Source organism: Anas platyrhynchos, chromosome 2, assembly GCF_047663525.1.
Source record: "Anas platyrhynchos isolate ZD024472 breed Pekin duck chromosome 2, IASCAAS_PekinDuck_T2T, whole genome shotgun sequence".
Lineage (NCBI taxonomy): Eukaryota > Metazoa > Chordata > Aves > Anseriformes > Anatidae > Anas > Anas platyrhynchos.
This window is the reverse complement of record NC_092588.1, coordinates 77,942,486-77,954,596: the sequence shown is the minus strand read 5'-3', so window position 1 is coordinate 77,954,596 and position 12,111 is coordinate 77,942,486. Positions and strand designations below refer to the sequence as shown.

The 12,111-nt window shown below is 42.7% G+C and overlaps 1 protein-coding gene across 2 annotated transcripts in view; it reads right to left on the bottom strand.

The window, feature by feature from the left end:
- The window catches only part of SLC22A23 (solute carrier family 22 member 23), a 94,815-nt gene that overhangs the window by 12,370 nt on the left and 70,334 nt on the right, over positions 1-12,111 (bottom strand). The window contains exons 6-7 of one of the 2 annotated variants that reach the window (XM_038174184.2): positions 7,150-7,239; positions 1,661-1,763 (exon numbers count right to left, since the gene is read on the bottom strand). In XM_038174184.2, coding sequence (XP_038030112.1) covers positions 1,661-1,763; positions 7,150-7,239 — 193 coding nt within the window. The remainder of the gene's footprint in view (positions 1-1,660; positions 1,764-7,149; positions 7,240-12,111) is intronic. The other variant, XM_027451709.3, reaches the window with a different exon arrangement.

Below are 12,111 nucleotides of genomic sequence, written 5' to 3'. Positions count from 1 at the left end.
ATGAATAATAATAATAATTAAAAAAGCCCTATTCAACCAGAGATTTGCAGTCTACTGACTTCATTTGCACAGCCTTTGCTCAGTATATAAGCAGTTTTATAAGGACTCTCAGTGTGAGACTGGTTTTCCCAACATATTTTGGAGCTCCTCTTTCTCAACAAGGGCATTGTGCTGTTCCCAATACATCCACTGATGGCAATAACCAACTTGTGAGCTCAGACAGCAACACACAGCACAATGCTAATATCTCTTCCAGGAAGACCCTCCTGACCGTGGCATTTGGTCATACTGAGAATTGAATCTCACTGCCCAAATTAGCCTGTTAAAACTGAAAACCCCTTAGAAATGTGTATTTGAAGACACATGTCATGCTGCAACGATTAGTACTATTACAAAACAAGAAACCCTAATTCAATCTACATATTTATGCCTCCCTACAGACCAATGCCTCCCCTTCTTTTAAAAGTTTCTTCATGATGCCTAACATTTAGACCGTACAAACCTGCTACAAGCTCACATCAAACTAACTGTACCTCACAAAGCTGCAGCTGTAGACCCAGGTCCCCAAAAATGCACGGCAGGTGCATTACATCAATACATCTCTATCCTCCTGACCATCAGGAATTTGAAGCACTTGGCAGTTTAAGCTGGGTATTAACGTAAGCACAGAAACAATTGGGAAATACACAGCCACTGAGTGTATGTATGGCAGCACAGTGCTGGGGAATTTCTCTGGCAATCTTGTGAATCCATGCCATAGTTCTAGAATACCCCCACCAATATCAAACACTTCCCCCTGACAAAAAAAATAGAAGAAAAAAAAAAAAAGCAATAGCACAAGTACTTGCTGTTACACAAAAATGTCATTTGTTTTGGATACCTGGCTTATAACTGACTCCTCCTCCAAGTGAGAGGAGGACTGAGTGACCGGAGTGCATCTTCTCTTTTGTACATGAAAACAGCCTTGCCGAAGTTATTTAGGCCATGACCAACAGGCCAAATTAATGTATCATCTGTGCTTGCTCGCCTGCCTGCTTGCCCTTGAACCAGTCAATTATCTTGGTTTTCCTAGCAGGTCAGAACATTTGCTTTTAAAACTAAATACATTTATCTCCCTCGATGTCTCATCACTCCCTGTGAAAAGTTCCTTCTCCGTGCTCCACACTGCAAAAATTCAGCACAGCTCCAGGCTAGAGGAACAACAAAATTAAATAGTCTTTTTTTTTTTTTTTTTTCTACCCCATAAAGACAACACTGAAAGCTATTTTCTTCAACACATATCTGCTTCACACTGTTTGGATGGCAAACAGCCTCCACATGCTATTGCCAGAAGTCACTCCGTGGGCTGCCTAGTGCTGGGTTAGGGAATTTCCAAACAGGCATTATTAGAAAGGGTGAGGGAGAAGGGGAGAATTCCCCCATATTTCACAAACAGAGTCAATGCTGGCTATTAAAACAGCCTAAGACAAAAACATTGCTTCAGGACAAAGCCCAATGCTTGGAAAGACACGGTGCTACTGCCTGAAACAGCCACAATTTCCTCCATTTATCAGAGACCCTGGAAAGTTTATAGTTTTAAGGGTCCCATATTGGGAAAAAGAGGTGGCCCCCATCACTTCCCATTGCTGCTCTCGGTTCAGAACCCCCCCCAGACACTTACGAGTTCACACACAGTACCACAATGTTTTTCCACAGGTTCCTGGTCCCCACCACCTTGACAATGCAGACTTTCTTCGGTCTCCTGGCGATCTCCTTTTCCAGCTCTGAAACAAAATAAGCTGAAATTAGTCTTTCGGAGGGGACAAAGAGAAGGAGCAGTTTAGCCTGTGAACTACAGATATTCTCAGGGATGTTGTGGAGAGCAGGACACTTCTGATTACACTAACATGAGCTATTAAGGAAGCTAAACAACCTGCCTGAAGTCCACTCCAGGTTTCCCTCTTCTTCCAGGCTTCTTGCAGCTACCACCCTCCTCGGGGCTCAAGAGCTGCCCAGGAGTTCCCTCAGATATCACACCTTCCTCCAAGCCAAAACACTGATGTAAGAAGGAGGCAGTGGGGAATTTAGTCCCAGCAAGCATGATGCAAAACATCCTGAAGAGCTTCAGGGCTCTGCTGACTTCCATCACGTTTCTGCAATACTCATCTGAAAAGCCACTGGAAAGGACTGGAAGTCAAACCCAGTTTGTGTGGGAATCATCTGAGGAGTTTTTTTTTCTGAAACCTGGATTTAAACAAGGAGGCTAGAGCCTGCTTCCCAAATATCACCAGCTTAGAGGCTGAGTGTGAGGGCACGCTGACTGAACCACTGCTCCCAAGCTGTGGGATCGGTGGGACAGCCATAGGGGCACGAAGCCTGCTGCAAGAGGAAGAAGCTGGAGCTATAAAGCAGCATCACAAAACCGATGCCTTCCAGGAATGCAAACTAGGGATGTTTTTAGGGCAAAGGCTTATACTGCTGCTTTCTGGACTGTTCCGAGGTGGCAGCAGGGCTCTGTTTTGCACCCTGCATCCGTTTCCTCTGTGTGCCAGCAATTAGCCCAGTGTCCTCAGTTCCCTGCCCTGGCCTCTGCTGTACTCCAAGCATCAGTGATCCCTTTAACAGACGCGAGACGGGGGAAAAAAAGGCAAATAAAAGCAAGCCACTGGGGGAAAATGAGATAAATCAGCCCTGATTTACAAACAAAACAAAAAAACATACTTGCTGTTATTGGAAAGCAGTATCATAAAAATAATAAACCAAAGAAATACTATTTAGATGAGAACACTTGTTCTATTAGCTGCTCACAGGTCCCTCCTGGTCGCCTATCTGAAGTAACTACAGGGAATGTTTTTGAGAAAAGGAATGAAGGGTATTTTACATTAATGATTGTACTTAAGCAGCGTATTACCCGACTAGTCTGCTTGCTACCTAGTAATATCCCTTCTCCCCAGCATCCGTGCAGCGTGAGGCCCACAAAATCATAAAAGCAGAGCCGCAGCAAAAGAGGAAATTGGTCAAATTAATGTTTGCACTACAGGAGCACTCAGCAGGCTCAGCAACGGATCGTGGCTATATTAAAGAAAAAAAAAAAAGTAATAAAAATGATGGTACCTAATCTCAAAGAGCAAGGTCAAAATGATTTTTGTAGCAAGATTTTGGAAAGGATTAAGTGGGAACAAACTAATTCAGAAAAACAACAGCAGACAGATAAAACAGAGTTGTAAAGTCTATAATTGAGCCCCAGCCAAGCCTTCTGCAGTGAAAAAGTCACACAAAGCAGTAGGAAAAGCACAAAGTTTTGAAAAGCTTTCCAGAGAATGACTGCTTATTAATTCAGCTCAAGGGAAACAATGAAAACCACTGCCCAAACAACACATTTGACAGGCTTCATATGGACATAAGGGTTCGCTCTCAAACTGTTTAAATATGACCAGCTCTGGACTTCTGAAGTAAAACATCTCACCAGAAGGCTTCAGCTGATGCCATGTTCTTAGAACTTTCTCATTTTGGGTGTTTCTCAGAGTCATTTTTATTAGAGTCATGAGTTTTATCAGTCATGAGTTTTCCTCATTTCTCAGAGTCATTTTTATTTACTTATTTAGAAGAGGAAGAAGTGGATTTTATTGTCAGTGTGCTTTTTTGAGCCACAACTTAGTTAAATGAAATTAAGAGAAGCAACACTTTAATTAGCTACCCTTCCTTTAGGAGACAAATACTACTTTACCCTCCAGTCCTGCTTTGTTCACACATTAGCAGTTGCTACAATCCCTATATCCTATATTTACCATCACATATCCTTCTCACGTGCACTTAAGCCCCCTTTAAACACTTTTTATAAATCAGTCCTTCCAAACTAATTCCTGTTACTGTTTTTCACCAGCTGCTGTTCTACCCTTACACAACAGATAGCCCGTGTATAACTCGAACCAGCAGACACGTCCCCTGGTTCAGCAGGATCCTACAGGAGGGAATTGTACCCCTTATCTACCCCTCCTCAGGCAGCAGTGAACCCTTGCCTCCACCATGTCAGGGGTTACACTCTACGAGTACATAGTATTATGATATGAAGTGTCCCAAGAGATTCCAGATGTAGTTGCATTACAAGGATTTTATTTTATTTATTTATATATGTATATATATATGTTTTCTATGTATAATATGTATATAAAGCATATATATTATACAGCTTCCAACTTTACACCAAAGAATGGAAATAGCACCTGCCTTTACTGAGAGCCTTTTGGCTCTACCAGTTATCTTCCCCCCCCCCTTTAATTTGTTAAAAACTCCAAATCCAAGCATAAGTCACTTGCTTCAGATGAGGCACTCCCTAACTCTCCAAATTCCTAAATCTCCCTGATGACCTTCTCCATCCTTTATTTCTATATACACAGCAGTCAGATGCTCTGAAAACAAACAAACAAACCCACACCAAAATCAATCACTTTCAGTCAATCATTTACAGTAATCAAAATATTCAGATGGCAGCAAATAAGGTATGTGACGTGGGAAGAAAAACACCACCTCATCAGCTACAGCCCTGGCTCTTGTTTCAGCTGCCTGCTGTCTTTGGGGTAGCTGGCTTTTTGTAGCAGGACCTGCGCTGCCTGACTGCAAGGGGCCGTCTAGAGAGCAGCAGCCAAGCCTCGGCAGTTCCTCAGCTGTCTGAATGCCACAGGTCAATGTTAAGATCTTAAAAGAGAAGTCAAGCCGATGCCCATCAGAAAATCACGTGGCAGCAAACTCTGTCAGTTACTGGAATAACACCAGGAAAATTCCCCCCCAAACCTATTTGAATTTGCACTGAAGTCACCAGTTTGGAGGGAATTTGCATTAAACATTTTGGTTCTGACCGATTTACCAGAAGGGTGAGTGTGGAAAATAAAAAAAACATTTTTACCCATGTTCTCAGAGGCCCGTTACGAGTTTTCCCATACTCCAGAGCCCACACACACTCTAGGCTTCCTATTCAGGGACTCAGTAGGAGAACTGTCAACAAGCAAACTCTTCATGTCTCAGTGGAAATTAAAGCTATTCTCCGGGACATTGTGAATGTCTCACTGGGAGGGAAACCCCATCAGCTTCCAGCTCCCAACGCTGCTGGATTCTCGTGGGATCCAGTCTGCATTTCAGAACCACGGCTTTCAAAATCATAAAGTATCTCAAGGCTTCAGATGAAGCTACCCATCCCTGCATCACTTGGCAAAACAGACAAAGCTCGAAACAACCCTCCGAAAAAGGATGTCCAAAGTGACAAGTGTCCCGCGGTGATGGACTTCTGCTGGATTTTTCTGGCTGCTGAGCATTACTTCCAGTAGCTCTTTGAACATGAAAAGAGGCACTGTCAAGCCCCGGAGCACAACAGCTCTGCAGCAGGAGACGGACAGGGCTGAAATGCAGAGCTGAAGCAACCTGCTCACAGGCACGCTGAGCTACTGATGCACAGCTCTATTGATAACTTCCAGGATTTCTGTCTTTGTGAATTCCCTTTGTGCTCAGTTGCATCATCAAAGGGCTAATAGCCTTGTATATATATATTTATTTATTATATATATTTTTAAAAAGCTTAATGTTGAAGGAAAATTGAAGGCTATCAGCTCACATACAGAAATTGTTGGTGGCTGAAGAGCTGACTGATGGGCAGACGGCAGTAAGAGGCGGCAGAATGGAAATCACAGCAGGATGGCAGGAGGTTCTGGTAGGGTGACTTGTCTTGTTCTCAAAAAATAAATAAATCTGGTTTAATAACCTCACTAGGGAGTTTGGCACAAAGCTCAGGAATGTGTCAGGGAAGTTTGCTAGTGACACTGAGGCACGACCAGCAGGACAGCATGGAAATGGGACAACAGAGAGAACTGGATGAGCCTGAGATCATATGTGGTAAATGCAAGTTGAAAATGCGAAATACAACTCAGCAAATCAAGAGAAATGCTTCTGCTGGAAGAAAAGCTTTTAACAAAAATTGGGGTGCAGCTGGCCATGTGCTACTTGATCACCAACAACTACAAGGCACCAGTCTGTTGTGTTCATGAAGTATTTTCAATTCAGACAATGAAACGGAAGGGATTTTTTTTACAATTCTGCTCATCACTCTTTGAGAAACTAAAGGTATCAAACTAGAGGAAATGGAGAACTTTAGCACAGTGAAGGAACAGGGCCTGCTAACGCAGTATGGGAAAAGAGAATTAATACAAAGACAGTTGCAGAACAGGAGCAAGTGGGAAGGGAAAAAAGACAGAGAACCTGGACAGCTACAGTACATTTGAACTGAATGCTAAAAGGTACCCTAGCACAAGAGTGATTTGGATTAGGGAATGGCTTTCCAACAAAAACATAGGACAAAAATGCTAACAACATGTAAGATGGAGGTCATTTCATCAGAACAACCAGGTAACTCAGTGAACACAATCTCAAAGGACTGATTGCAACCATTTGTTTCAATCCTGTATTTCTAATTACACTCAAAAACAGATGGGAAAAATCCAGTCATAAGGTTGCCACTGCAATCTCCAGTCGCTCACATACATTATAACATAGCACTTCATTAGATGATCACGTAAGTTTTCCCTCCCAGAACGCTTGCTGCAGTCAGCAAACGGGCAGCTATTAATGATGTCTCTACCGTTCTCGTTCAACACGTGCCCCTCTGCCTTATTATCCAAACCACACAGTGAATGCAAAAATCATCGGTTTCCTCAGAGACGTTCCTACAGTGCTGTCAGAGTATTCACGTGCTTCATAAATATCACTGAAATCATCTCCGCTGCTTTCCTCGAAGATTATTCCTACTTTGCAAGGCAGGGAGATAAAGCGGAGAGGAACTGTGTCCAGAATGAGAAAAACCATGCAGTGATTTTAGGAGCATAGCCTGAGGAATGTGAGCTTTGGGTTGCCCAGAATCCTCTGCATGTAACACTCACTGTAGGTGTTGATATAAAAGCTCCACTTTTCTGCAAAGCAAGGCCCAGAATTACATGCTAGAGACAGGCACTGAAGAAGCCATGATTGGTGACAACACTGGAAGAGACTGATTACAGGGAATTTTCTGTCATTGTACAAAAACATCCCTGGTGGACACAGGGTACAACTCTTCAGGAGGTATTCAGCTCCATTTCCCCAAGACTCTGCTCTTTCTTTCTGCAGCCCCTTGCCTCATTCACTACACACCTTCCAAATTCTGCAAGAAATGAGGAACAGACAAGAGCTTCATTTCCACAGCATCGTCCATGCTATGCACTGATTCGTCCATCCTATGCCCTGTGGAAAAAATAGGTTGTAATCATGCTATTAAAGGCTCTACAATCATGCCTTCACACCAGGAGGCCAAGCAAGGGTTCCCCAGGCAACCTGACTTTTTGCATCTCTCAGAGCATTACTTGTCAACATTTACATTTCTCTAACGTTACCAACATTAAAAAAAAAAGAAGAAAAAACACCAAAGAATACCTCAAATGCCATCGTGTGGTACTGTATCTGGGCCATCACGTTTCAGATTGCTACACACACATTACTGCTATCTGCTGCTATCTAGCTGAAGCCATAGAGGAAATCTCAGCAGAGAGCAAGCAAGCTGGGCAGCACAGAGAGTCAAGGCACACACTTTAGAGGTGGATTTCACAGGAGAAGGATGCCAAGACTGAATCTTTGGGCTTAACAGCTTCTGAAGGAAGGAAGAAGCAAATGGTCACAGTCTCCGTGATCTACCTCTCCTCTTTCCTTTATCCACAGCCATTAATCACCCCTGGTTTGTTGCCTCTGCCCGAACTATTTTTATGCTTTGCCCTCACAACTCTTTTCACTCTCTCCCTTATTTTGTCTCCATCACCAGTCCCTCTACTTGCTTTCCTCTTCCACTTGGTTCCCAAGGTCTCCTTCTCCTCGCTCCCCTCCATGCACGTGGGCTGTGAAAGTGCCAGAAGCACCAGGGTGTCCTCCAGCCCTCCACGCCCAGCTCCTGCTCAAAGTCAGTCAAGCTTAAAGAGAAGCTGACCACCACTGCTACTTTATTTTTATTTTTATTTTTTTTAATTTTAGAGCATATTCGGCTTTTTCCAGCAGCAACAAAATGCAGAAACTTGGCACAGTGCTGCCTTCTTCTCCTGTCCCCTCCAAACGCTGCAGCTGTCAGACGTCACTGTTGTCCTCACCAGCGATATAGCCAGTGCATGCAGGAGCTCCTCTTCCATTTCTGTACATCTAGCCAGCAGAAGAGGACTCACCTTGGACAGTCTTATTCTTGTTGCTCACTATTAAAGGACCAAGAAATGGGAACCTATAAAGGAACACATCCAGCAGGTTTGCACGAAGTAGCATCGCATGGTGTTATGGGGCCAGGGAACTTGCTTTCTTTCTCTAGCTAGTACACCTGGCTCTTCACCCATCCCAGTCTTTGTTTTGAAACAGTAGTTGTAGCTGTGCCGATCTAAGGGCATGATCAAAGGCTTGTAGGGAGAGTTAATCTCTCCCATTATGGAAAGAGACTGACTCAGACATAAAGCCTTTTCACCCTTCCTTCTGTTATTTACATAATGAAAAAAACAGCATGCAAGGGTGTAGATCCAAGCCTCATGATTGGGAAAAATAAAAATATGCTGCAAAACGAAATAGAAAACGAGCTTATGTACAAAATAAAAGTGATGAAAGCACATTGCTCAGAAGCAAGAAAGGTGAACAATTGTATTTTTTAAATTCAAATAAAATCCTCTGAAAACCACAGCTTTCTTAACTGCAACCAAGACATACACACACACACACACAATATTTGTTTCCACTGTATCCCTTCTGTCTCTCCACAAAGGGTTCTGCACTTTAAAATATTTGCATACATTTGGATGCTTGATCTTTGCTGGCCACTCTTGTAATTATGTCAGTATTATTCCTCCATGCTGTAAAAATATTTTGGTGCCTCCTTCTACTGACTGGCTCTACCTTATATCCTCTGTGTCCACAGGAGTGTCCTGGTTTGTGTTTTCACCTAGAGCTGAGCAGGGTGGTTTTGTTATTCCACCCAGTCGAGCAGTCATTTTTTCTGCTAAGGAACATCTGAAACATCACTGACCAAAGGTGAAGACGAGGAAAAAACACACCATGGTAGGCTTCCACGGGAGCATCAAACCTGACACCTAGATAATTGCTGCTATGGTTTCCCAAGCTGTGCATTCCCAAAGGCACCCAAACAAAGCAATGGGCTAGATATGGGTAGAGCAGAGACCAGCTTGCAGCAGGTGATCTCTCCCAGCCAACAAACCAACCCTGAAAAAGGTGACGGAAAAAACATGCACCCTACCAAAATAACAAAAACCAGCTAATGTACAACACACCTTTAAAAAGGTGTCAGGACAGTTCGTGCTTTGGGATTTCCAATTTCCCTAAAAACTCTAAAGAGTAAACTCTCTCTGCTTCCTTAGCATTTACTTCGCATTGCTAAAAATGACTGTCCTATAGCTACAACTGAAACGTGTTTGTTCCTTGCTTCACAGGAGAACAGGGAAGAGATGTGGAGGTTTTAGAAGAACCTGGCAGTGAAAAACCTCCACTAAATTAATATTATCAAAATATTTAATTTGCTCATGACTGAAGCTGACTCTTTTGGATAATGGGAATTGAATGTGTTTGACATAATTTGTCAACAAAACTTACTAAGCCTGTTTTATAAGCGACATTTCAATATGCAGTTGGATAACAATATTTATTTTGTTGTAAAAACGAATTTAAACTTCTGTCACTAAAGGAGGGCAAAGTGTTGAGCCAGCTAGTAAAATTTTGAGACCTAGGAGTGTTTATAGATGCTTTAAAGAGATCAAATCGGTACACCTACTTTTCTTAAGTGTTACAGAAGAAAGTGCAACCAAATAAAACCAGAAATCTCCTCACGACGGCAAACTGTTCCTACCAAAAATCAAAAGATCTGCCAATTGCCCCGAATGTGAGCGTACAACTCCTGTAATGACCTGTGCCATAGCATACACTAATTTGACTGATACACATGAGTAGAATTACGCTGAGGTTTCCAGTTGGAAGGGACTGTATGGGAGCAGCTTACTGCTTAGATAAATCGAGTAACTCAGCCACACAAGGCTGCTATGACTAATATCAGACGGCAACACATTGGGCCTTAACTAGAGTGAAACAGCTTCCAGCATTTTGGGATGGAAAGCAGAGAATAAACCTAATCACAAACAAACAAAAAACCTTCACTCAGATAGGAAAGCTCCACAAGGGATTCAAGCAGAAATAGATATCAGCATCAGGCTGAATAGCACCCTTTCTCACACACGAATACCAGCTTTTTGCCCATTCCCCGCTACAGCAATTATGTATATGCAACTACAACACACAAAAGCAGAAATATGCTTTCTTCTGCTTACAGACCCACCCAGAGACATATGATGTGCATTTTAATCATATTTTTCATTCAGAATTTCTGCTTTTCTCCTGTCCTCACTCAAATGATCAATGCTCCCATGTATGCAGAAGAAGAATGCCCTTCCAAAATCTTTAGTTAAGCTCATTTCATCCATGTGATAACTGCTTCGTTTTTCTCTCCCTACAAAACATAAAGCATTGCTCCAGAGCTGGGCTAGAAAAGCCTTACTATGTGGGGCTGCAGAAAGACTTTAAAAAAGACAAAGCCAGAAAGGAAAAATAAACAAAACAACAAAACCAACCCGACTTCACACCATAAAACAAGTCCAGCAACAGCAAGGAGGTAGAACTGAGCACGTTCTGTATTATGTGTAGAAAGGCTGCAAAAGGTAACTTACTGACAACTGCTATGTCTAAATATATTTGCAGGCAGAGAGTCCATAGCACCAAGATGTGTAATAACACTGCTTTCCACATGAAAGGGAGTCCCTCCTTAAACAGGAGTGTGCCCCTACCGTGAAACTGCTGGAAAAAGTAATCAGTCACAAGTAATAGTCATAAAACCATTTTGACACTTAGCATTCCTCCGTGGACAATATCATTATAAGTGGCTTAAATAAATCCCTCTAGCACTGAGTTGCATCTTTACAATTTCCCTTAAAGGAAACTCAGGTAATTATTTTTTTCCCCTTAAAAATACATTTTATTTTGTCTGTAAATTCAATACACTGCCTAGCTAAGAAAGGCCAAATTTAGAGCTGGTTAGACAGCTTGAGCTGTCTCCAAGTCCAATGGTGAGACATTTCATTGCCTCAGAAACAAGTTTTTTCCAAGATTGTTCATTTACTCTGGGAAAGATCTGCAAAAAAGAGACAGTGATGGAGATCACTGCATTAACAGCTGCTCTGTACCCATGAGCTTTCCAGAGCTTTACCAGAAAAATGTCATTTACATTGCAGAGCCATGCTATGTTCGATGCAGATCCAGGAAACCCCTGACATACAATTCACCTGCAAACATGACAATTAACACAAGTCTGCCAACTGCACCAGAAATACCATACCTTTGGCCTTGGTATCAATACCAAGATGAAACACAGACCCAAATTGGACTTTTCCCTAGTCCCATCAGTTTTTAAGGATGTTATTGATAAAGACTGCTTCATTCACGATGCACTGATTTTAACAGTGATGTTTTTCCATTCTGGATGCAGTCTATCCCAGGGCTGATTGATACCTTTAGCAAGGACTGACCTGAGCTTCTCCAGAGATTCTTGACAGCGAGTAATAGCCAAATGCAGAGAAAGCACAGCTGTGGGGGTGATGTACCCCTCCAGCTCCCAGAGTCATAGTAGGTAGGGTATGAAAAACTGCAAAAAACACCCTAATACATTTCCACTCTTTTCTGAGTGGTAGGTAGCCTGATACAGACTGCAGGGGACACTGTAAAACGGGTATCTGTGGGCACTGTCAAGCCTGTGAGGAGGAGGAGAGGAGCTCTGAACCAAAAACTGCCCTCTGCTGCTGTCACCAGCAGGACAGCATTGTTCAGAAGCTACAGGAGCAGAAGGCAAAATGCCTCCTGCAGTACGGTTTTAAAGAGAAACAGGGATGTGATTTAGGTCTGCCACAGGAGTGGTGTTTTAGAAATTGTGTCTTGAGTGCTGCCACTTCTCCCAGCCAACAAAACAAGCACTGCGTGATGGGTAGGATCCCAACCAGAAGCTTCCTTAAAACACTTTCCAGAGGCGTGCTGAGCTGATGG